Source organism: Adiantum capillus-veneris, chromosome 10 (genome assembly GCF_014529385.1).
Source record: "Adiantum capillus-veneris isolate H3 chromosome 10, ASM1452938v2, whole genome shotgun sequence".
NCBI lineage: Eukaryota > Viridiplantae > Streptophyta > Polypodiopsida > Polypodiales > Pteridaceae > Adiantum > Adiantum capillus-veneris.
Window position 1 is genome coordinate 41,761,404 of NC_140940.1, and position 26,568 is coordinate 41,787,971.

Below are 26,568 nucleotides of genomic sequence, written 5' to 3' on the forward strand. Positions count from 1 at the left end.
AGAGTCAGTGATCTCCCTCTGTGAATGTCTCCCACTATCTAATCTCCTCAAGAGACTCTCCATGTGTCTGCACAGCTCTAGCAAAAACAACCCAAAGCATCTCTAACCATGATATCTCAAGACTTTGCCAACAATCCAAAGCTCTCTTTGAATAGACAATGAAAGCGGCCTGGTATGATGTCATCTCCCCATACCAGCATGTTGTATCCCCCTGCAGCGCTAGCTGTCGGGATGACTCAAGGGCTAGTCGAGCATATCCATCTCTGGGGAGGTCCCATAATCTATGCATGAAGGATACTGACCTAGTAAGTCCCTTGACCACGACATCCACTTCTCTCAACATTTCCTTTGAGGTATCGTAGAAAGCTGTCTGAGACTGCTCGTCCTCGCATTAGTCTCCCAGAAGAATGACACCTCCATCCCTAGAGAATTCCCATATGTCCTCATCCACACACACACACAGAGAGAGAGAGAGAGAGAGAGAGAGAGAGAGAGAGAGAGAGGTTTTATTAATTTCTTCCAAAAAACCAAACTCAGGCTATGAGTCAAATCAAAGTAAATGTCTGGACTGAATCCCTTTGTTTTGACAAAGAGATGATAAATGATTGCTTAGGCTCCAACAAGGAAACAATCTACAATATGCACAATTATAACCTTTTGCAAGACCATCACAACATGGTACATGCTGAAACAACACAATTGCACTGCAAATAGTAGTCTCTATCCCTTGCATTGTCTTCTCTCCCCTTCTTTGTTGAACAATTTATAAGCTTCCTCCTCATTATCATCCTGCACATAGAGCAAGCTTTCCAAGTTTGCCTTCCTTGAATCACAACAGGCACAAGTTCTCTTTCATCAGACCATAGGTATAAGCCCAATCCTAGGTGAGAAGATTCTAGTTCCTGAAACCATTATGCACACGCATACCCATGTGCATCGTTACTGAAACCACTACGCACATGGGTAACCATTATCACAGATACCTAGTGAACTTAAGAACCACTCTTGCCCATGACCACCCCATCTGCATAGTTCCAAACTGCTATAGCTATGTGCTTGTCCTTGATAACTTTGACAGCAAGCAAGCCTTCAACAACTGCTGCATTCTTGTAGCCGTCTTACTTGCCTATCACAAAGAGCAAAGCCCTTCTTTTAATACACAATAAATCAAGAGCTTATCTGGCAATAAGGTAGGTGCTATTGTTGTCTCCACCCGCGAATTTGACCGTAGGCTGGCCAATGGCAATTCTCTTCCCTGTTTCAAGTTCCAATCGCTCAGCTTCTCTTAGCTCCATGCAGACATCAGTCATCTTGGGCCTATTGGGACTTGGAATCCCAACACATGCTACTGCCACCTCCACTGCTTTCCGCACTGACCGGACATCATATTGACCATTTAAGGACACATCAACAATGTCATCGATCGCACCTCGATCAATGAAGGCCTTTGCCTGCTCATTGAAAAATGAGTTTTCCTCATGTGAGTTTGCACTCGAGCATAACAAACAATGAGACTGTCTGAAGCATTTCAGCATGCTGATTGCATTCAAAGTTCTAATGGAATAATGATCACCAATAATGGAAAAGTTGAAAGCATTACCCACTCCACAAGGTTTTTCTGCTCCGGAGACCAGGATTCTTGGAACACGGCTCTCTGTCCGCATATCACCTCAAAAACTAGCACTCCAAAGCTATACACATCAACCTTCTCTGTCAACCTCTCGCCTGAGAAATACCTACAATTATTACCCAACAAGATGGAAATAAAAACACCATATCTTCAATGCTTTTAACCAGCAACATTAAGAATTCAATGAAAGCATGCTCCCTGAAAAAATTTTCCTTCCCACAAGGACTAGACAGACATCTTCACACTCGCCCAAGTCCCTGCCCTTCACGCTACCCGCTTGCAAGCTCAGACGAAGCGTATACTTACTCAGGATCCATGTAACCCATGGTACCCATCAACGGCGTATTCAGGGATTCACTTCCACCCATCATATTCTTTCTTGAAATTCCAAAATCTGATAGCTTTGCCTCCATCTTATCATTCAAAAGAAGGTTGCTGCTCTTTATATCTCTATGGATAATTGGAGGATTACATGAACGATGCAAGTATTCAAGGCCTGTAAGTTCATAACTCTCGAATGTTAATAGGAAAACCTTAGTTAGACAAGTCACAAAAGCAAACCTTGGTTATTAGACAAACACAAACCAGCTCCTTTATTCGCTTTACCTTCTGCAGCATCTACCAAAATCTGCAAACGTGTTGCCCATGATAGGGGAGCGGCCTTCAAAGACGGACCTTTATAAATTATAAAGGGCTGGGTTAGAGCATTCCATCAATCAATTACATTCCATATACTCTTGAGCACAAGCTATTTTCCCGACTTACCATGAAGGCAATCAAACAAGGAACCATTCGACATAAACTCATACACAAGTATTAGCTTTTCCTCATTGCAATACCCTATGAGCGCGACAAGGTTTCTATGATGCACCCGTGATAGAAGATCAACCTTCAAAAAAAATCTTAAATCAGTAAAGAAGTATTTTAGAATAGAAATGCTTCTCCCCTCTTGTAAATCAGTAAAGAAGTATTTTGAATAAAAATGTGTCTCCCCTCTTGTAACATATGGAAGCAAATTTGTGATGCAATATGAAAGACTTAAGCATTATGGCTTTAGATGACTGTATGACATACCAAGTCAAATACCTTAGTGTGTTATGTTACGCATAGAAAAAACAAGAAGAAGAAGAGATGCTTTAACGTCATAGAAACAATCCCAAGAGATCTCATAGATCTACCTCACAAATCTTGAACTCGAAACCAGTTATTCAAAGGGAGCTGGGATAAACAATCTACCACACCTGGTGACACACACAGACACACCCACACACACACAGAAAGCTTGCATTAGTTACCTCATTTAAAAATTCTTTTGGTCCTTGGTGGGAAAAGTCATATGCAACTTTGATAGCAACCTGGCGACCATCTTGAAGGCACCCTTTGTAGACAGGGCCGAATCCTCCTTGGCCAAGCTTGGTGCAAAAGTTATTCGTGGCATCTCTGATTTCGTCGAAGGAGAACTCCTGGACACACAGTTTTGGTATGACCCTGTTGTTACCTAGGATCACAAAAAAGAATATTATAAGAAGGGGCCAGTCAACACTTACCAGCAGTGGGTGCAAGCTCGTATTGGAAAGAAAAAGATACACAAATTTGTGGCGAAAGATTTTATGCCCAATCTGGTGACTGTTTAAACTTATATACACTTGCAGGGCTCATATATGGCCACTGCCCATTGATTTATTGTAGGTAAAAGGCTTTGGGAAAGAATATCCCTCAAGCATTCACTTATTGAGAGATGAACTTCCCGGCGGAGGAGTATAATGTCTGCTGTGCCTACCCTCGACATGCTACATAGAGAGGCTGGAAAGTAGGTGCAAGAGCGGATGCCAATGTGCGAATTATGAGGCTTTAACAAGCCTTCAACAAGGAAACAACTTTCAAATGGGACCATTACTGGCAAAGTTTACATGCATTGCAAATGTCCGCTCTGATACATGGGCACAACCACCCTCAAGCTTCTACCAGTCCCTTCAAAATGTACTGACGTCATTGCTAAGGAAAATGGTTCGGGTGGTTAATGGCGAGGCTGTGCCAATAGGTTGCAAGTGAAGGTAACAGTATAGGCACCCTGTGAGAGCATGGAGGGGAAATGGCATACGTGCCATGCATGCTGTGCAAGAGAATGTTAAGATGAGAAAATGACTTACGGACCTGTGCATGGTCGACCGATGGGCTTTTTTTTAGATGGTTTTTTCTTGTGAAAGCGGCAAACTACAAGAAGACCGATGGCAAAGCTCACGAGTACGACTACAGCTATTATCACTCCTATGATTATCCTTGTGCTGCTCTTTTTCGATGGGGAGCTCAGTGAAGAGAGACATTCTTCATCGGTGCTCTCACACAGGTGGGAATTCCCCGAATATCTGGATCATCACATCAAAATTCAATATTAACAAGGTTAACATAGAAAAAACCCACTACACAACAGAGGCACAGGATCACAAAAATATTTCTTTGAAGTGTACAAAACCTACAAAAGGCATTCTATCACATTAACCAGATTAACCAGATGCATTAATCAAATGTTGATGGGAACTAGGAATTGAGAGAAAGTACTCAAACTCTAAGACCGAGGCCTGCTTGCGTAAAAGGAGAGCAGCTGGTATCTCTCCTGATAGATCGTTGTTCTGCAAGTTCCTGAAATTCATAATTAGGATGATTAGACCAAAGGAAAGCAATTTCTGACTTAACACCATTCAGCCTTAATTTTGAGATTCAAAACTTGGGCTACCCTTCAAAAGCATTGTAGGAAATTTGAAAAAGTAGGTGTATGCTCTTCCAATTTGTGTAGAAAGAAAAGGCGAGGTCCTTTAAGGCCTTTGAAATGAAATGTAGAGTCTCCCTTCAAATTTGAGGGCTGGTGATGAGGACTTGTTGGGCCAAAACAATTTGCACAAAGATTCTTCTAAATCAAACAAGGCATCCACTCAACTCTTTCTTCCTCATTAGCATCTCCACACTGTAAGTTTTCACAAAATCCCGCTATTTTCTCACATTGTGGACACCTCAACCGTACCTAGCTAGATACACGGTCACTCCTAGCAATAGCGCATTTGCTGAACAATAAAGAGAGAGACAAAATCTTTTGGACATTTTCCGCACATGGGAAAATGTCAAAACCTTCTTCTAGCAGCTGATGTAGTTGAGGAGACTTTACCTTGAGCGGTCTTCCAATTTTTGTACTCAAAAGCCACAAATTTGAGCAGCCTTTTAACTTACACTCACTCATGTGCACTTGATCCATATCAATCAAACACCAAGACCAAAACTTATCCTCAAGCAAACCAACCGGGTGACAATACTGCAGCTTAGGGTCCACAAAAAACAGAGGTTTAAAGTATGTTTTAACCAGTTAAAATTGCCAAATCCCGGCTAGATTTCCAGCTTGCCTTGAAGAAAATCGGTAAAATTCTACAAGTTTTAGTGTAAATACTAGCAAGTTATAAAGGTGGAAACCAATCGGTTGATGGCACTAAGGAGAGAGCTGCAGCAGGGCTTGCCAAAAACATTTTTCCTAATCATCGAAAAGGCACACTTAAAACTCTCTCAGTTTTCAGGTCAGAATTTCAAGCATTTTCTTACCCTGTTACTTGCCTAGCCCTTGCATGCTGTTCAAGAATTTTCTGCTTGAATCATAGTGAACCTTATGCACGTTCCCTGACATGATACATTTTTGTGATGATGATGGGGCTATGTCTCCGACTGCATTTGCATTTTGGTGAAAATGCTGCATTTGTCTGAGAATACATCCCCCCTTGTAACATGCACTAAAAGTCTTCTATCTGTTGCATGATTTGTGGTTACATACTTTGCCCAACAACATCAGAAATTGAACAGTTCAAATATTTTCCAGTGATCTTTGAGTGATGATATAGACCATACAGGCATTTGCATTCGATAGCATGAATGCGATGGAAGGGAAGGCAACGTAATCACCTGCTAGACCAGAGCTCCTCAGGGGCAGTGGCAATTAGGTTCACGGGCACCCTGCACTTGCATGTGAAGACAGTTCAAATCCCAGTCTGGTGTAGCCTTAAATGGGCTCATCCAAGTTCGACAAATTTGAAGATGGTGATTTCTCTCCTCTGGCCATCTCAGACAAACTGAAGATGGGGTTCCAAGGGCAGCAATGACATGAAGCTTATTTGATGGGATCCGCCATGTCCCAACATTCTCACAGCCCCTTCCAGATTAGAGCAAGCAGAGTTCACACCTTTACTTGGCATTCTATCAATACCATCATCCTTCCACTCTTGCATTTCCAGTAATCCTGCAAACCCTGTGCCAGAAAATTTTTCCTTGCTCTGTGCTCGGTTCCGTATGAGGAAGGTCTCAAATGAACTTTCGTTATGGATGTGCACACCGGCGAACGTCTTGGGTTTAAAGGTCTGTTCCTAAAACTTATCCCATTTTAGGGGGGACTTTTTTTTTTGGGGGGTGGGTTTGGGGTTTTGGGGTTTGTGGGGTGGGGGGGGGGGGGGGGAGTAGCAACAATTTTAAAACAAGGTGAACTCTTCAAATTTGAGGGCATTAAAGTGCATGCTGGAGGGTAGACACTTTCGTTGCGACGAAGTTTGTCTCTTTGCTCTAAAGCAAAGTGGAACTAATCAAATCGACTTCCAGAGTGCATGCTTAGGGGTCAGAAGAGCTAAAAATCTATTTTAAAAGGTGAAAGCTCACGATGACCTGAGAGAGAGAGAGAGAGAGAGAGAGAGAGAGAGAGAGAGGGGGGGGGGGGGGGGGGGGGGGGGGGGGCGCAAAAGAGAGAGTAGTGCTAAAAAAGAAACCTTTTATTTAACCCTTAATGTAAAGAGTGATTTACAAATTCAGGTTATTAATTGCTATTTATGACTAAGAGTGCACAAACTTCAGCCTTAACAATTAAGGTACAATAAAATAGCAATTGGTAATATATATTTTAGCATTTGCTTCTTGAAATATCTACCACTTCACTCAATGCACTCAAGGAGGTACTTTACTTATGTAAATATATATATATACTTAACGATTAAGGTACAATAAAATAACAATGGGTAGTAGATATTTTAGCATTTACTTGTTAAATCTATTGAAAAAAAGTTAGAATATGTATATATATATATATGTACACACTCAACGATTAAGGTACAATAAAATAGCAATGGGTCTACACATTTTAGCTTTTACTTGTTAGAATTTCTAACTCTCACAATTATAGTGCACTCAAAGTAGGTACTCTGAGTGGAGGCTCATCTAAGTGTGTGTGTGTGTGTGTTTTTTTTTTTGTGTTTTGGGTTTGGGGGGGGGAGGGGGAACAATAGGTCTTTAGTTCAAGACTTGTCGAATATATATATGAGGTCCCTTGGGAATTTTCCCCACGATGGTATGAGAGTGAGAGAGAGAGAGAGAGAGAGGGAGAGGGGCGGGCGTCTTGGTTTAAACTAATAGTTACCGTTTAAGACATGAGATGAGAAATTGACTTTCATCCATCGTTTTCCACCCACCTGGTTTTCCAAGAAAACTATATAGCTTTTAGGCTTTAAGTGAATTAGAAGATCTTCCTAAAGGCCTTGTTACCCAAAGGGTGAAGGTCGTTCAATTTTCTTAGGAATAGAAGTGTCCTTAAGGGTCTCAAAAGTCTTGTGAATAGAAAGCTAAAACCTTTTGATGCTTCTAGGTGGCCAACAAGGACAAGATTCGTTGTTGAGGAGAAGAGTACAACTACGATGGTGAAGTTGTTGCAAATGGCGGAGTCTATCCCTTGCATGAATTAGTGCGTCGTCTAGGAGTTCTAGGTATTGTCGTTACTTTCTCTTGCTTGAGTTGGTGGTGGCTCCTGCTCGGAGGGTTCCCTCCCTTGGATCACGATCCATCCCCACATTGATCTTGATTTGTGCGCTCTGCCTTTCCAGTTGAGCCTTGTGTTTGTTTGTCTTCAAGGGATGACCATCATGGATCGCGATCCATAGCTTGGCTGTTAGGAGCTTTATCAAAAAAGAAGAAGAGCACTAAGATTGTGCAGTTGGTTGTGTGAAGGGTGTGAGTTGCGTGCTTTCGACTGAAGTTGGTGTATTATCCTTAGCTGCTAGGGGAGTGGATACCGATCAATCAAAGGTGTCAAGGATCACGATCCTTCGGATGCTCATCGATCGTGCGATCGACCATCAGGCAAGGGAGAATTTGATTAAGAAAAGAAGGAAGTACCAAGCACCCAAGTTATTTTTTTTAAAAAAGAGAACAAACAAACAAAAACAAAAATTGTCCTCTTGGCACCTAGTTGTTCTGTGCTATTCGGTAATGGAACTCGACGCTCTAGCCATAGATGAAGATATTGTTAAATTCTCACATATGTTAGCGACGGAAAAAATACATGAGAAGGAATTAGTCGTGCCGATGGAAGAAGGAGATGGCTCGGTCTTGAGACCTTTGTATGATGCGGGAATGTCCCAGTTTGCCAAGGGCTCCAACCACGAGAAAGGGCAAAACTGTTTCGACTCAAAAAGTTTCCTCTGAGGAAACAAAAGAAAAAATGTGCTCAGTTCAAGGGTTTAAATTCGAAATAAAAACCCTCAAAGCCGGGGTACCTCAGGGTCCCATCTATATGAACGTAAATAAGGTGACAAGTGTATTTGCAGCTCGCAGGCTAGGCATTTCGTTTGCTAGCATACTCAAGCGTCCCGACTCTAAGGACTATGGAAAAGTTTCATCAGAAGGGTTGTCGAGTGAAGGAGATATTGAAAAATTGCAAAATGCAAGAGCTAGACTCGAGCAAGAGCTCAAGGTAGTCAACAAAATGATTGAGACCAGCCCTAACAACAACAACAAAACTTGCTCCCAAGCAGACTGCAGTGGGTTGGTTGAATACGGGTTAGCAGATTGGGCCTTTTCTGCTATAAAAAAGTCTTTGCCACATCAAGTGGAGGTTGTCGAGGCTATTACCGTAGCGATTCCACCAACACTTATCAGAAAACAGTTGGACATGCAAGCTAAGCTAATGCTTGTATTTGGGTTCAGTGGAAGAATCCCGAACAGGTTTGAGATGATTCAGGCTTTAGGGCCCACAAATTCTTGGACATGGAGGAGCAGTTGAAAGTACCTTCTACCTAGCTGAAGGTTTTTGTTCAGTTAGATTCAAAGAGGCCTCCGATGTGGAAAAGATCCTTGACAAAGGGCCCCGTGTATTTAATAGGACTACGGTCTACGTGGTGCCTTGGGAGCCAGTGTTCGACTCGGCTGAATCTCTACAAGGGTTTCACCCGGTTTGGGTTGAGTTTGTGGGACTGCCTAGCTGGCTGTGGGAAAATCTCAGGATGCTTGCTAGTCAACTGGAAACCCCCTGATTTAGCAAGAGAGGGTTTGGCACGACCTCAAACAGGGTTTGTATAGGCTAGAATGTTTCTAAAACGCCACCTAAGAGCATGGTAATCCATGTTGGAGCTGGGCATGTTACTATTCCGCTAAACTTTGGGACATACTTTGGAGCATGTTTTGAATGCAACAAATTTGGACACTTCGCCAAGAATTGCCCCATGAAGGCTAATGGCACTGCAGCTCCGGCAGCACAGGTCCCTAGTGAAAAGGAAACCCCGATGGAAGGGTTGGAGAAGCAAGGAGGCAGTAACGAAGGGGCAAATGCAGGGAAGGATAAAGAGGATATGGTATGCGACAAAATGGATATCAAGATGCAAGAAAAGATTGTGGAGAAATCGATTCCCATACAAAGAATCCCCGAAGGCTCATGCAATGATAATGTGATCATTATTTCTGTTCCTACCCCAAAATTTATGACGGTGGCAACAACGACTGCTGTTCAAGTCCCTGGATTGAAAAGAGCGAAAAGGGTGAAGGCAGTGGCAAGAGACTCTAAAGTGCTCAAAGACGTGAGAACACTTAAGGTGAAAGGAACTGCTCCATGCTCCACCGCTTTGAAAGGAGGGGGGTGTCCCGCTTCACAATCCATTTGCAGCACTGCAAGAAAAGATCCCCTGACTTGGAACCCCCAGATTCTCCTGAGACCAAGGAGAGGGTGTAGCCATGGTTTGGATGCTGAAGAATTTGTTCCTCTATCCCAATGAACCCCTCATTAATGATGGAACGTAAAGGGGTTGAAGACCCGTTAGGAGAGTGTCCTATTCTGGGAGGAAATAAAAAAGGAGAAGGCAGTCAACTGCTTGGCCATCCAGGAACACCACTGGGATGCTCATAGCAAGAGAAAGTAGGCTCTAAGAAAGAAACTTTTATTCTATGGAGAAGGAAGTAACAATTTCAGTGGTCTCCTCAGCATTGCGGACAGGGAATTGGAGCTGAAACTGGTTTTGAACCGCCTCTCCGACAGAATCTTGGGGATGAGAATCAGATGGGAAGGGCATCCCTTCACCATTGTGAATGTGTACGGCCCTTGCAATGCAAAAGATAGAGCTAAATTATGGATTCATCTTAGAGATACTCCTATTGAAGGAGAGTGGTTGTTGGTTGGCGACTTCACTATGGTGGAAAAGAGCAAGGACATAATAGGATCCGCCAGTATGCTGGCTGGCTCGCAAAGGACTAAATGGCAAAGTTTGTGCAAAAAGTGGCGATGATCGACTTATGGGAAGTTGGCCCATGAAACAACATGCCTGGTTTCACCTACACAAGTCTCCAGTATGCCCGCACTGCCTCCAGGCTGGACATATGGTATTGCTCACACCAAGCTGACTTGATACCGTTGTTGCTGGAGATGAAGGTGGTCCCAACAAAAAGCCTTTCGGATCACATACCCCTACACATACAGTTCAAGAAGAATAAAGGGGAGGAGCATACCCCAAGAAGTGGGAAAAAAACTGCTAGTAACAGGGGCTCAGACCCTCTTTTCAGGAATCTAACCAAGAAAGCACTCAGTAAGCTCAAAAAAGATGTCGATCTCAACAAAAACAATGCGTGGGACCTATTTGCTCGGAGCATCCAGAAGCAATCAAAACCTTGGGTCCTCGGATCAAAAAAGCTAGGGAGGCGCACCTCCTGCATCTTATAGTTGAGGTGCAACTGCTCATCTCCATAAAAGCCAATGGGCTTGCTACTGAGGATGAGCACAAGCGATGGCTTGAAGCCAAATGTAACCTTGCTAATGAGCAGTTGGAAGATATAAAAAAGGCAAGGGTTCTCTCCAGGGAGACTTTCCTACAACCAGAAGCCTCTAATCAAGCTCAGTTTTTTAGGGCTTTAAAAATCAAGAAGAGCCGGGGCCACGTCCACTCACTCTATGATGAGAAAGGGATAGTAGTTCATAACCAAGACGAAATGGCTGGTATGATGTTGAACTAAGTCACGGGAAGTGGATGAAGCCAAAGAGTGTCAAGAAGAAGATTCCCCAATCGGAAGCTAATAGCCTGGAAGGGCATTTTCCGAAGACGAATGTTCACTAGCATTGCAAGCCCTTGGCAAGGAAAATCCCCCTGGTTGGGATGGGATGACGGAAGAATTCTTTAGAGAAATTTGGGATGATCTCAAGGTCCTAGTCACAAGTTTGGCCAACAAAGCCATTGTCGATGGGTCGGTGGAGTTAAGTGTAAAGAGAGGGCTTATCAAACCCATCCCCAAACAGGTATGTTGTTCTCAACTAAAACATTGGCGCCCTATAACGATGATGTCGACGGCCTACAAAATTATTGCCAAGGCAATGGCCCTCAGACTAGCCCCCTTACTAAACAAGATTATCCCATCAACATGGGTTTATCAAAGGAAGGTCCATTTACGACAACATCTTGGTAGCAATGGTGGGCATCAACTACACAACTTACACGAGCAAGAGTGCATTCTGTTGCAATTGGACCTTGATAAGGCTTATGATAGAATAGCATGGTCATATGTAGAAGCCGTCATGGAAGCTCTGGGCTTTGGGCCTTGCCTATATCGCCTTATATGTGCACTGGTGGATGGTAGCTAGTCAGAGCTCCTATTTAACAATAGAATAGTGGGCTCGTTTGAGGTCAAAAGGTCTATTAAGCAAGGATGCCCTCTGCCCTCCCTGCATTTTGCCATAGGATCACATCCTTTAATCACGACGCTCGAAGCTAGTGCTGAGCGAGGGGAGTTGCAAGGCTTGGCTTTACTAGAAAATAGCCAACTACTAGCTGCAAAACTATTTGCAGACAATTCTCTCCTATTCTTGAAGGCATGCCCCCAGGTCGTCAAGAAAGCTCTGGAGATTGTACAAATGTTCTCACTGGCTTCGGGGTCCTGATGTAATATAGAGAAGTCAAGGCTGATCTCTCTATCAAAAAATGACTCCTTTGATCCTTCTGACTGGTCGGGGGAGATTGTCACAAAAGGGAATATTTTTAGACATCTGGCCCCCCCCTTGGGGTGGACATAACTCACAAACAAAGATCATAGTAGAAATGAGTAGGTGGGAGTATGCTGTTCTCCCTTTCCCAAGTCGGATAAAAGTGATTAATGCCTTTATGCTCCCTTATATTGCCTTCACTAGGCCGCTTCTCAAGATGGCTACGTGTCACTTGAAAGAGTTCTTAAAACCAGTAAAAAGATTTTTTATGGAAAAACAACACGAAATCCTCCAAGCCATGTAAATAGGCCTGTTGGGAGTCAGTCGCTTGGCCAGTGGATCAAGGAGCCCTCGAAATTCTCAACCATGCAGAAGCTCGTTGCACCAAATTTTTAGTCTCCCTGGCTAACAGGATCAAGCTTGGGCTACCATGATCACAGATATGATAGAAGCAGCTAAACTTGGCTTGAAAGGTGGAAAGTGGAGAGGGGTAGAGGTTCATGACAAACTATTAGCCCCGACGTGGTCTACCCTAAGTCTGGGGGGCAACTCAGGGGAATTGGTAAGGAAATGCAACAGAGTAGCGGGAGTCCTAAAGTGGGAGGAAGAAACCAGATACTTCAAGAAATCCATTTTGCAATGGTCCCCCTGGCTTTCCAAAGTTGTAGATCCGCCACAAAATCCTATTGGATAGAAACAACCAGGAAACTGAATAATAAGGGTCTGAATCGACTTGGGCACTTCTGGGATAGTGACAGCAAGAGCTGAAAAACTATTGACCTGTTGGTAACCCAATACCAACTTAATGGCTTGGAGGTTTTGCTAGTCAACAAAGTAATGAAAGAGCTTGACAATGTAGTGATGCCAATCTTTGAGTTGGAGTTTGATTGGAATGCCTGGAAATGGCCTGGAAGCAGTCTCTTATGGAAACCCCATTCTAAAGGCATATATCTTACAATGATGCTGAAGAAAAATTGGTATGGCCCCCTTAACAAGATATGGGAAAAAACAATGGCCGGAGGAAAGGGAGCGGGGAGCAAGCTAGTAATGGAGAACATCTGGAAGCCAAAGGTTCCGCAGCACATGAAGGTATTTCTGTGGAAGGTAATTTGGGGTGCTAGAAACGAGGGTGAAGATTCAAGAGAGAGGGATTGGGACAGATCAATGCTTGGGTGCAGGTTGGCTAGCGAAGATATGGCCCACCTATTCATGGAATGCCCAGCTATTAGAGGCCTCCCACGGAAAATATGCAAGTGGGTCCAAAGGACACGGAAAATTGGTTTTTTCAAGACTGATTTATTCCTTGGAGGTAAGAATTTGGGAAGTCCTACCCTCCTCATCAGCACTCAAATTGTCAGGTACTTCTTCTTACATAATGTATGGAAGACAAGGAATCGTCGTGCATTTGAAGGAGATCCTGAGGTAGCAAGCTTCACAAAAACTATACAAGAAAGCAAAGTCTAATATGGATGCTCGGGTGCAAGCAAAACTCGGATGATTGGTCTAGGATTACCTATGCCTTGTATCAAGGATAAGGGGGCGGGCCGTTAGGGGTGGTCCCCAAGTAGTCGATGTAATTATGGTCTCTCAATGATGTCATGGCTCGGCACGAGCATGGCAAGATCTTGTAAATTTTTGGGATGATCAATATAATTCACTCACAATTGTGAGTTTTGCTATTAAAAAAAAAAAGAAAGTGAAAACTTTTGAATAGAAAGCTTTTTTCCAAGACTGCATTTACTTTTTTGGCATGTATAAGGCCATAAGGTTGTGGTGATAAAATGGTGCAATTTTTAAGCCATTGATGCAGAGGTTGCTGATGGTGGACATGTGTCCTCTTTGGTTAAAAAGTAAGGTTTTATAAAGATTATATCTTTCTTTTATAATGTAAATGGATCTTTCCATCATTGTAATTTGGTCCCTTCTTTTAATGCTCACTTGACTTTCTTGTTTTCTTTTTCTAAGACAATTTTATAAAGATTATATCTTCATTTTATAGTATAAATGGGTATTTCCATCATTGTAACTTGATCAATTCATTTAGACTTTCTTTGTTTTGTCTTTGTTTAGTTTGTAAATGGGTCCCTTCATTTAAGAATCTAAGGAGTTTTTTCAAATTTTTGATCTAAAAGATACTTTTTTAGTTGTAAATTTGTCTTTCATTCTCAAATAATTTATAACTAAAAAATTATAGATTGTCCTTAAATAAAAGAATTTCTTCACAACTAAGATTGTTTTAAAACTTGGTTTTAATATTCAAATGTCACCTTGTTACTTTAATGTAATATTTATTATTATTAGGGATTAGGCTTCGACATTCCCAAGATTGATAAAATACATTTCAAAGAAAAAATTCATATATACATGTCACAAGTAACAATTGATCAAGTTTCAAAGCTTCGGCTTCCTCCATGGCAGCTGACAATGAGACCGTTGCGGGATGACAACATCTCCACCATCACCATACAAACGAAGATCTATTGACTCTTTCTCATAGTAGGGGAGAGAGAGAGAGAGAGAGAGAGAGAGAGAGAGAGAGAGAGCGTGTTCCCTTTTCGCATGCACATTGAAAAATCAGAGTAGTTTTCATTAAGAATATCTTTAGATTCCCCGAGAGAACTCATGGCTGAAATAGTGGGCAAAAAAAATATATTGGGAGCATTGAGTGCTCAGCGTTTGATCACATTAAAATTTCTTTTGCCCACTATTTCAGCCATGAGTTCTCTCGGGGGGTCACTATGTATAAATTATGTATATGAGGTGCGTTCAAGGACTATTTCTAAAACTTCTTAGCTGTGAATTTATGGCGCTTTTCTTATGCAATTTGTATTTTTTTTCAATTCCATTTTATGGTTCCCTTTTGTATGTGGAAATGTGAGAATTTGAAATTAAAAACCCCTTTTATTGCACTCACGTGATAGTCACATAATTATTAAGTGGACCCCCTTGAGCGAGTTCTCCCTACACACATTTTTTCCCAACCATGATGATGTGGGCTCTATATTGTGATGCTCATTTCCACAATTCTGGAGCATCAAGAGTTGTAAAGAATGAGGATGCAAGAGAGCTACACAAGACAAGCACAAAGCACACAGAGATGGAAAGCTTCTTCTTCTTCTCCACAGAAAAGAGAGTACAAAATGACTAAGTGCTAAAGCTGAAAAGTAGCACATATGTACATGCGGTCACTAAGTGTGAACACGCTAGAAGCGTACTAGGCTGGCACTATATGTGTAGTCCAGCTGTAGAATCACTGGCAGAGATCCTCTGTGTCGGTCACCTAACGCGCCAGTGAGTAAATGCCGTAAGCGGCCAAGACCCGTAGTGGATGCCAGCTCAAGGTATAGAGCTCGACATCTCAACACTCCCCCTCGAGCTCTGCATGTCGCAGAGTCCAAGCATAGTCCGGAAACGTCGAAGCTTCTGAGCTCCGAGGGCCTTGGTAAAGATATCCGCTATCTGCTCCTCTGTGCTAACGTAGACCAAGTCGATGTCGCCCGCCAACACTCGCTCTCGAATGTAGTGGTAATGGACCTCTATGTGTTTGGTCCTGGCATGGAACACTCGGTTCCTAGCCAACTGCATGCTGCTTAGGTTGTCACAATGGATGAAAATCTGCTGGTCCACCTGCACTCCCAAGTCCTCAAGTAATGTGCGTAGCCAAGCTACCTCGCACGCCACAACTGCTGCACCTCTGTACTCGGCCTCTGTGCTCGATAAAGCAACCGTAGGCTGCTTTTTGCTGCTCCAAGTAACAACAACACTCCCAAATTAAAAGAGAACATGAAGCCACTCGTAGATCTCCTATCAAAAATGCTACCTGCCCAATCTGCATCGGTATACCCATACAATGCTAATGGTGCATCTGCTGCATAGAACAATGCGTAGTCAAGAGTACCTTGCACATACCTAAGTGTGCGTCGTACTCCATCCAAATGTGGCTTCCTCGAAAGCTGCATGAACTGACTCTCCAAGCCTACTATGTAGCTCAAGTCTGGCCTCGTGATAGTCAAGTAGATTAGACTACCCACAATCTTCCTGTACATGTTGACATCCTCAACAACATCACCCTTCTCTGCACTCAGCTTTGCATTCACATCCAAGGGAATAGAAATTGGCTTACAATCAGCCATACCATACTTTGACAACAGGTCCAAAGCATACTGTCTCTGTGATAGCCATACACCCTTTGGAGTCCTGATCACCTCAATGCCAAGAAAGTAGCGCAACTCACCTAAATCTTTCATTTCAAACTCCTGTTTGAGAAGACCCTTCACATGGTCAATCTCCATAGCATTGTCACCAACAATAATAAGGTCATCTACATATATGGTAATGGCCACAATCCCCACATCACTCTCACGTACATAGAGTGAATGATCAGCATGAGCTCTCCTAAAACCAATACTGACAAGATACTTGGCAATCCTGTCATACCATGCTCTAGAGCCCTGCTTCAAACCATACAAAGCTTTGAGAAGTCTGCATACATAATCTGGGTAACCTGGATCGACATAACCAAGTGGCTGATCCATATACACTTCCTCTTGCAACTCACCATTCAAGAAGGCATTCTTTACATCCATTTGATGCATAATCCATCCTCTAGATGCAGCCACTGCTATGACAGCTCTCACACTCGTCATCTTTGCCACTGGAGCAAAGGTCTCCTCATAGTCTATGCCATACGTCTGTGCATAACCCTTTGCAACCAGCCTTGCCTTGTGACGCTCAATGTTACCATCAGCCTTATGCTTGGTTTTATACACCCATTTACAGCCAATAGCTTTCTTGCCACTTGGCAATGGCACCAACTCCCATGTGTCATTTGCTTCCAATGCAGCCATCTCTTCATTCATTGCATCATCCCAATGCACATTTCCAACTGCATCCGCAAAACATGTGGGCTCCACATCCTGTATCACCTTAGCCATGTAGGCTTGGTGATGCGCTAGATACCCATCATAAGTCAATTTCTGAACTGGATTTCTGACTCTATTAGATCTACGCGGTCCTGGGTCACTCCTTTGCCCTCTAGCATCTTCTTGTACTTTCCTTACACCAGGTGTCCTGACAGCCGGAATTCCAAATTCCTCATCAAGACTTTGTTCAGAACCATCTGAATCCATGTCTACATGTGAAAAACCTGATGATGCATCAGCCATAAAGGGAGGTTCATCAACCTTTTCCTTTTCTTTTCGTGATACATTCCCTGTACCTGTTGGTGGACTAACCTGCGTACGTAGTCTACCATTCCATGGTTTCTCAACAGAGCCACGAGAAGAGGACTCTTGTGGTCCACTCAAAACCTGTGACTGTGGCCTCACATTTTGTACAACCACATCATCTTTTACATCAGCCCCAATAATGCCATGTGCATTACTGTACCAACTGCTCATCTCATCAAAGACTACATCTCTGCTCACTTGTAATTCTCGTGTAGTAGGATTGTAGCACCTGTACCCCTTTTGTTCAAGGGAATATCCCACAAGAATACATTTCTCTGCTTTAGGATCCAATTTCCTACGCAACTCATCTCGTACATGCACGTAAGCTATGCGGCCAAACACTTTCAAGTGTGCCAAATCCGGCTTTGTACCTGTAAACTTTTCCTCAGGTGTTACATCATGCACCGCAGCTGTAGGTGTCCTGTTCATAATGTACACAGCTGTATTTACGGCTTCAGCCCAGAAATGATGAGGCATGTTCTTCTCATTCATCAATGCACGTGCAACCTCTGCAATGTGCCTGTTTTTCCTTTCTGCGACCCCATTCTGTTGTGGAGTATATCTGCATGTAAACTGCCTGCGTATACCATGCATTCGCAAAAAATCTAAAAAATCATTGGAGAAGTACTCTCCCCCTCCATCTGACCTCAATTTCTTGATTTGCATATCTGTCTCCTTCTCAATCATGACTTTGAAGTCCTGAAAGTGATCAAACACTTCACTTTTGTTACGCATGAAGTAGACCCATACTTTCCTTGTATGGTCATCAATGAAAGAGACATAATACCTGCAACCATGTATACTTGCAGTGTCGGTTGGACCCCAAACATCTGTGTGTACCACCTCAAGTGGCTTTTTACATACATTGCGCTCATGTGAAAATGAGCCCTTTGACTGTTTTCCAAACTGGCATGCTGCACACACTTTATGCATACCATCCACCTTGAATTTGGGCAAACCTTTTACAATCTGTTTTGATTGCATGCTGCGCAATCTCTGCTCATTGACATGGCCAATGCGTTTGTGCCAAATGTCAACACCAGCCACAACACCTGTGCCCTGTGCAAATAATGCAGCTTTTACCTCAGGCATGTCTACATTCAGCGTAAACATTCTGCCCACACATTTTCCCTCTGTGATCAGCTTACAGCCATTCTGGAAATCTTCTACATAACAACCATTTGGATTGAAGCGAACCTACAAACCGTGCTCAACCATTTGTCCAACAGAAACAAGATTCTTTGTAATGTTTGGGACATGAAGTACATTTGCTAAGTACTTTGATTTTCCACTCTTCGTATTTAGAGATACGTCCCCTACATGAGCAATGGGGTGAGCTGTGTCATCTCCTGTCTGCACATAGCCTGACACATCTGGTTTGCGCATATCTCTGAACCACTCTCCACGAGACGTCATGTGATTAGAGGCACCTGAATCCACATACCAAACATCATCTTAGGTGGAATTCTCTGCAGTCATTGTATTCATTACATGCTGCATAACAAACATGCGCTCGTTTTTGCTATCATCTGCATCTCTGCTAGTAGACGCATAGTTTCCATGTTCTCTCTTTCCACTTGCTTTTCCCTTTGGACAGTCACGTGACATGTGACCTCTTTCACCACAAGTCCAACATTCTCTGCTATCTCAAGTATGTTGCTGTCTGCTTGATCCTGCACCACGACCTCTTTGACTCCCCCAGCCTTGAGACTGGTTTCCCCTGCCACCTGTATTGTTTTGATTTGATTGAACTTCTTGAAATTGGCCCCTGCAACCCCTTGGGCCTCGACCACGACCTCTACCTCTACCTCTGTTGGAGTTAGAAGAGAAGGCCTGTTCAGAATTATTTCTGCCATGAGAAGCAGATGTGTCAAGGTTCTTCTCCTCAAGAATAAACATAGAAATCAACTCTTGGAACACGGGGATGTCATCTCTTGTATTCATGGAAGACCTAAAATGTACATACTCATCTCCTAGACCATCCAAGCATGCACGGACAATGTCATCGTCTTCCACTGAGACTTTAATAGATCCAAGAGCTTCAATGATACTCTTGATCTTCAAGGCATTAGAATCATTGATTGAAAGGTTGTTCCTCTTAACCTGATTTAGCTCCGACTTTAGTTGAAGCTTCCTGGCCTTGGTGTTCACCTCGAACACTCTGCCTAAGTTTTTTCATGCAATGGCGGGGGTTTCAGCATCCTGTAGATAGCCCATCATGCCATCTGTGATGCTCATAGAAAGCCAATACATCACTTTGCTCTGGCCTTGTTGCCAGTCCCTCAAAGCTTTCCTTTGTTCTGTTGTAGCATTTGCCTCGGGAATCTCTGGTTCCTTTTCATTGTCTCCTTCTACATAGTCCCAATAACCTTTTCCTTTTAGGAAATTTGTTATTCTGAACTTCCATGCAGGGTAGTTATTTTTCTCAAGCTTCTCAGTAACAATCTGACTGAAACCGTCAGACATCTTGAAGCACTAAGACAAAATAGCTGCAATCTGCAAAAACCTGCAAATCTGCTGAGCCTGCTATCGTGGTACCTGTAACGCTTTCTACACTCAACGAGTGTCCACAATCAAGCGTACATACAACCACTGTACTTGTACAGTAAATCTCTGTATACTGCACTTTGGAAACCTGTTCAGAAACTTGTGCGAAAAACCCCTAAAAAAATTTTCGGTGCGCGAGGCGCCTTCGGCATCTGGTCATGGATTGTAAACGAAGGGATTGTGAGGCTCTTGCTCTCTTAGCCTCTCTTGCCTGCACCAGGCTCTGATACCATGTAAAGAATGAGGATGCAAGAGAGCTACACAAGACAAGCACAAAGCACACAGAGATGGAAAGCTTCTTCTTCTTCTCCACAGAAAAGAGAGTACAAAATGACTAAGTGCTAAAGCTGAAAAGTAGCACATATGTACATGCGGTCACTAAGTGTGAACACGCTAGAAGCGTACTAGGCTGGCACTATATGTGTAGTCCAGCTGTAGAATCACTGGCAGAGATCCTCCGTGTCGGTCACTTAACGCGCTAGTGAGTAAATGCCGTAAGCGGCCAAGACCCGTAGTGGATGCCAGCTCAAGGTGTAGAGCTCGACATCTCAACAAGAGTCACTTACGAGAGAGAGAGAGAGAGAGAGAGAGAGAGAGAGAGAGAGAGAGAGAGAGAGAGAGAGAGAGAGAGAGAGAGATTTCTTTATCATCCTCAAAGGTCAAATATGACGTATGGGACCAAAAGAAACCTATCATGTGGCGTGTTGCTTTGTGGAATTCAAGAAAGCCTTTGCTATGATTCTACATAACAATTTTTTGGAGAAGCTAGGATGGAAGAACTCAAAGTATCAAGTGAGTTTATGCTTGGGGTTTTTTGAATCTATATGATATGTCAATTGCCCATGGAAAGAGGAATTGGGGGTTAAAGAAAGATGTCCATTGTCACCAACTCTCTTTTGTCTATGCAATGATCAGTTGGACCAAACGATACTTGACTTTATGCTCACTTTATGCAACAAGAAGGAATCAAAGATGTTACTATTTTCCATGTGGTAATCATGACTTTGTTGTATGCAGATGATGTAATGCTTCTATCGCGCACACTTTAGAGGGTGCACATAAGTTTATGTTTGTCCTTGACAAATTTTTCTTGCATAGTGGGTTGATTGTGAATGATCAAAACAAAGGTTATGCTTGTGAAAACCACCCCTAAGGGGAAGCCATGCATTGTGTACAACAACGAGACGAAGTGGTCGCGATATTTAAGTACCCTAGCCTTGAGGTTCCGATCAACCACAAGTGGCATGAATGTGCTATGTGTCGTCTCGTGCATCATTTGGAAGCTGGGAAGAAAACGTTCTATACATTTGAGAATATGTGTGCTGTGGGGGATGTCAAATGTTGGGTTCTTTATATAAGAAGCCTTTTTGACATGTTGTTGACACCCGTTCTTCTTTAAATGGAGTTGAAGTTTAGGGACGGGGGCATCCCAAAGTCTATTTGGAAAGAGTTTCAGAATGTCCAAAAGTGCTTTCTTACAAACTTTCTCCAAGTTAAGACACAAACACCATATATGCTCCTACTTGTTGAGTCTTGATCTCTTTCAATTGAGGTTATGAACATGGAAAGGATTGTGGAGTACACAAAAAGATATATCAAAACCCCTCACAACGACTTCCTAGAGTTGCATGGGAACCAAGAAAAAAAGTTTAAAAGATGGATAAAGGCAAGATCTTGAGCACGGGATGGATGCATGACATAAAGAAGTGATTTGGGCGATGGGATGCATTACAATTTCTACATGATGCCTCAATAGACTCCCAAGTGAATGAAGTTAATTTTCTACAATGCCAATGGGTTACGACTAAAGAGAAATCCGATGGGTCACACTTCATACATTACACCGCCATATTGCCCCCAACTACAAAACCATGTTCGTTTAGAAGAGGAAATTGTACTTACCCTTAATCCTCTCCCTTTGATATGAGACGGGGTTTTGGGGCAATGGAGAAGAGTCCCATTGGCTATGCACATTATGCTCACTGCATGTTCAAGAGTCTCAATATTGTACACTACTAGAGTGTCACATCCGAATTTGCTTCCCTCACATTTCAGACATGGGTTTGACCTACAAACTTTCCTCTCCCAATCCATAGTGTGGGGTCTCTATTGCAATACTCATCACCATGATTCTTGGGCATCAAGAATCACTTATGGACCCACATGTAGTACATAATATGAATCTTTGGTCGCAAAGAATGATAATAAACATTTAGATATCCCAATGCATATATACATGTACACATGTGTAGACTATATGCATACATGTGTGTGTGTATGTGTGCACGCGCACACACATAGACACACACACACATACACACACACACACACACACACACAGAGAGAGAGAGACTTACAAAAGTTTAAGATTCTTGAGTGTGGCTAAAAAATTGGGAATGGAGCCGCTTAGTTTATTGTTACTAAGATCCCTGTTTGAACACAAACAAACAAGGTTAGTATAAATAACGTTGTATTGCATATTGAGACTTAATACACTAATTTTAAATTTTAATGTAAGTAGATGATTAGCATCATACAATATTTTAAGGTTTGCTAGGGCACTCATGTCGGGAATTTCTCCTTGTAAACCATTCCCATTCAGTCGTCTTCAACAAAAAATGCAAACACCATTTTAGTAACTTCAATAAATCGTATGATTTGTATCACTAATTCACAAGAAGTTTTGGACAAATTCTCACAATAATTCCAACATTGTGACTTACCCCAACATCATGAGCTTTTGTGAGGGAGGCACCGCATACCTAGCTAGGTACGATTGGGGGCAGGGGACCGCTGGCCCGATGGGGGGGCCGGCAGTCCCCTGCCCCCAATCGTACCAGCTAGCCCACGCCCGGGCCAGTGGTCCCTTGCCCCCAATCGTACCTAGCTAGGTATGCGGTGCCTCTCAAGCTGAAGCTCATGATGTTATTTATGAATCATTGTATGAAAAACACTAGAAAAGAATCTGTTTTCCTACATGAGAAAATTTCTAAATCTTCTGGTGTAATAGACGCTCACAAAACAATACTAATGCTTGCAAAATAGGGGCACTTACATTTCGGTGAGCATAGTGAGTGAATTGATAGCTGTAGAAATTTTTCCACCTGTATTATAGTTCGACAATAATCTTGATGACAAAGAACAATAAATAGTATTGGGGTTAATGAAGAGAAACCATGAAACATAAGCTTCACAGAGAGAAGGTTTCATCCTCACACTTACAATGCCGTGATTCCAGATGCCATTGAACAATTGACCCAAGAGTAACCATATCCAATTGGGAGGCACGGATCACCTCTATAGCGGGTACTCAAGCCAAGGCTAGTTTTAATCTTCTCAATTCCCCCAACTACGTACAAATCAAAATGTTAGACGTACTTCATAGTATGTGACAAGAGAGGGATGGATAGATGAATTATGTCACTAGCCCCAACACAAGAAGTCGACAAATTCTGACAATAATTCCCACATTGTGACTTACCTCAACATCATGAGCTTTTGTGAGGGAGGCACCGCATACCTAGCTAGGTACGATTGGGGGTAGGGGACCGCCGGTCCCCAGCCCCCAATTGGCTCTCTCTAGATATTGGACTCTCAAGGATGTGGCACCCTTGAGAGTCGTCCAAGTGGCGTGCAGGTTGACTTGCTGGGCCGGTTCAGTAGGTCAATTTCAACACTTAGTTTTTTTTCCAACGGCCTTGGTTTGCACAAAAGGCCAAATGCTCAATCCAAAAAGGTGATTAAACACCAACGAGGTTTGAACTCGGGTGCCCGCGGTGAGAGACATGATGCTCAACCACTAGCATAGCCACGATGGTTTGTTCCTAGCCCGTGTTCAAACGGCTATATGGTTTACACCAAAAGGGGGGGGGGGGGGGGGGGGGGGGGTTTAAAACCTTTTTAAATGGGGCCGGTTGCCGGTGGGCGGACCTCCCTGCCACGTCGGCAGAGAGTCCGATATCTAGGATGAGCCCCCCCAATTGTACCTAGCTAGGTATGCGGTGCCTCTCGAGCTGAAGCTCATGATGTTATTCATTGTATGAAAAACACTGGAAAAGACTCAGTTTTCCTACATGAGAAAATTCCTAAATCTTCTTGTGCAAGTAATCAGTTGTTTAAAGTGCTTAATGATAGCCCACACTTAGATGTATCAGCATTAAGTTAGCATTCATATAGCAAGGATTGCACTTAATTATTTAGCATCATGCTGCAAAATCTAAGCATAGCTCCAAATATGGGACGTGCTACTTTGAAAATAGAAGGAATTCTATACTTATACTAACCAATGGTGGCATCAGTGAGAGGAGTGATTGGTTTTGTGTTGAATAGCTCAAATGCGCCAAGGAAAGGTGGGAAGATGGCACTGGTAGTGGGAATTAAAGTGAAGTTAAGCTGATCCGTTGCATTAGGTGATTGTATTATTGTGGAGAACGCATAAGCTGTGTTTGCTCCAACTGCTGCAAACACGTCAATAGGTCCATCCTTGTTTAGTAGTTCCCCGTTTGCCAATATGTTGAGCTCACGAAGCCCTGATGCAATCACTGAAGGGTTGATCTCTGCAAAGTAGAATTCTGCAAAGTAGGTATTGGTAGTGTATAATTTTTGCAAGCTTGAATAATTTAGATTGAAAGAGCTGCCAGTCGTGACTGTATTCTGCAATATGTTGGCAGGAAGCTCATCATGCTGTGAGGTAACATCAATGGCCGACTCCGTTGTATTCAAGCTGGAATTGGACACAGTCTTTGAGTTCCATATCCGATCTAACGAATCCGATGATGCTGGATCCGAAGAAGAGTATCTGGTTATACATCATCACGCATTTAGAGAGTTAAAAAGTTATATTAACACAAGATATATAGATTAAAGGTGCACAGTCCTATTTATATTCAATACTCGAACAACTACCAATTCCGCCTTGAACTCCCTATTTATCAAACAAAAATTGGTGGGTAAAATATCACAATAGCTTTATTAAATTTGATTTATACCTAGTAAGGGAAGGTCCTGTCAGAGGGACATAGGTGCGGCGGCGATGAAGGATGAGGAAGCGATTGGTGGCATTGATGAGGGAGATGGAGGTTAGAGAGGGTGGCAGGGGTCGAAGCTCCAGCGAAGAGATGAAGGGCACGTCGCCGTCGGGGCTGCTGCGGGCCAAGCAGACGTCAATGCTGTTGCGCTGGGCGCGCACGTAAGCCTCATACACAGACCAATCGAATCTATCGCCGTAGCTCACCTCCACCTCGCGCCACGTGTCCGCATCCACCATGAGCTTGAACCGAAACAGGTTATCGTCGCCTTTGGGCATGTGCGGGGGCGCAATCCCCGCCCACATCCCCACTCTCACCAGAAAGAAGGCCCCCGCGTGCACATCGGCTGTGCTCAAGCGGTAGCAGTACTTCTTCATGGCGCTACTTGACCCACTGCCACCGTCGTCGTCGTCGAACAAACGCATCGTTTTCAGCACGCGATGCGCGGAATTGCTCAGCTCGATCTTTCTGCCCTCATTGGTAAGATTGGTGTCAGGGACCCAGTTGATTCCGTAGTGATCGGTGTACTGTTCTGTGTTAGAAGCGCAGTCAATACTGAGGAAGCCTGCATGCAGTCATTAAGTGAACTGATTAGTCAGAGATCAGGGTAATTAATGTGCTAAACTGGACGTGCACGTGCAGCTGCAGAAAATAATAATTAATTATCACCTGGTCGTTGCGATGTTGCAGAGGACCAGAGCAGTGTGGCCTGCAGAAGCGCAATGCCAGCTAGGACGAAGGAGATTTTAGTGTAGTAAGTAAGGCGGAAGACTGTACTACATGATACTGAGCTGTGATCCTCCATGGCTCATGCAGCTGCTCTCTGCGACGCTGTGCAGTTTAGCAGTAGTAGTGATGCTGCTGTGCAACAACGAGTACTCAGGTTCATGCGACTTGCGACTGGCTGGCTGGGCGGCGCCGGCGGACGCAGACAGGCTGGCGCTCTTAGTCGAGCACTGCAGAGTCCCCCATGCAGCAACTACTCCCCGCCTCAAAGCTGGATCATATCTCTCTCTCTCTCTCTCTCTCGTGCATGCTTGAAATTTGAATGACTTGCCCTTGACCATGACCCTCCTGTACATGGGACTCCCACATGTTCATGTTGACGCAGTTATAGTGACGTAAAAGCCGGCGGTCCCTAGGCTCTAGGAGGTTATAGGGACGTAAAAGCCGGCGGTCCGTAGGCGCTAGGAGGTTAGATTAGGAGAAGTATTTTCAATCGTAGTCAAACAACCCTTTTTCCATTTTAGCGACATGACGTGAGCACGTTCTTTTTAAATAAATAAATAAATATATATTGACAATCTTGCAGATACTTTCACATGGTGCCAACTTCGGCACGTCAACCAACAATCGGGCACTTTAGAGCCACTTCACGTGAGCCTCCAATTCGCAACTAGTTGCAAACTGGTTGCGAATATTTTTGGTTCCCGTGAGTAGTTTCCAAATAAAAACTTGCAACTGGTTCGCAGTTGGTTGCATTTCGGCTCTAGGCGAAGAGGAGGAGCGAGCTGAGAACCGTGCAAAGCGACAAGCATGACTGTGGCACGATGCTCGTTTTTTTTGGCAAGACGCTCGAAACAATAAGAAAAAAGGGTTTATTTATTTTAGCTTCCAAATTTAAAGGTCCCATGTAAACTGAATGGTTTCGAGTTGCCGGTTGCCAATAAGTTTGCTACCCAAGCGCCATGTGAATTGGCTCTTAATATTCACGCCAATGCTCGAAAAAAACTTTTTTCCAAAAGCTTGGCAAACCTACATATGTGAAACAACTGACAAAATTGGAAGGTTTTCACACCAAATTACACTAATTTTTTCAAAATTTTGTAGGTTTTCTCACCTTCAAATCTAAAATTTAGAGATAAATTTCAAAATTTGTAGGTGGGAATA

At 43.2% G+C, this 26,568-nt stretch overlaps 1 protein-coding gene across 1 annotated transcript; it reads right to left on the minus strand.

The window, feature by feature from the left end:
• Window positions 1–488: 488 nt before the first annotated feature.
• Window positions 489–25,736, minus strand: LOC147448731 (putative LRR receptor-like serine/threonine-protein kinase At1g67720). The gene is made up of 15 exons (XM_086521254.1): window positions 25,348–25,736; window positions 24,640–25,243; window positions 23,935–24,449; window positions 22,874–23,000; window positions 22,707–22,778; window positions 22,189–22,257; window positions 22,009–22,080; window positions 4,190–4,270; window positions 3,785–3,996; window positions 2,926–3,128; window positions 2,396–2,519; window positions 2,237–2,305; window positions 1,937–2,126; window positions 1,601–1,736; window positions 489–1,451 (listed from the first exon to the last, which is right to left on the minus strand). Exons 1-15 carry the CDS (start codon window positions 25,481–25,483, stop codon window positions 1,176–1,178), a joined length of 2,886 nt encoding a protein of 961 aa, XP_086377380.1. The 5' UTR covers window positions 25,484–25,736; the 3' UTR covers window positions 489–1,175.
• Window positions 25,737–26,568: the final 832 nt, after the last annotated feature.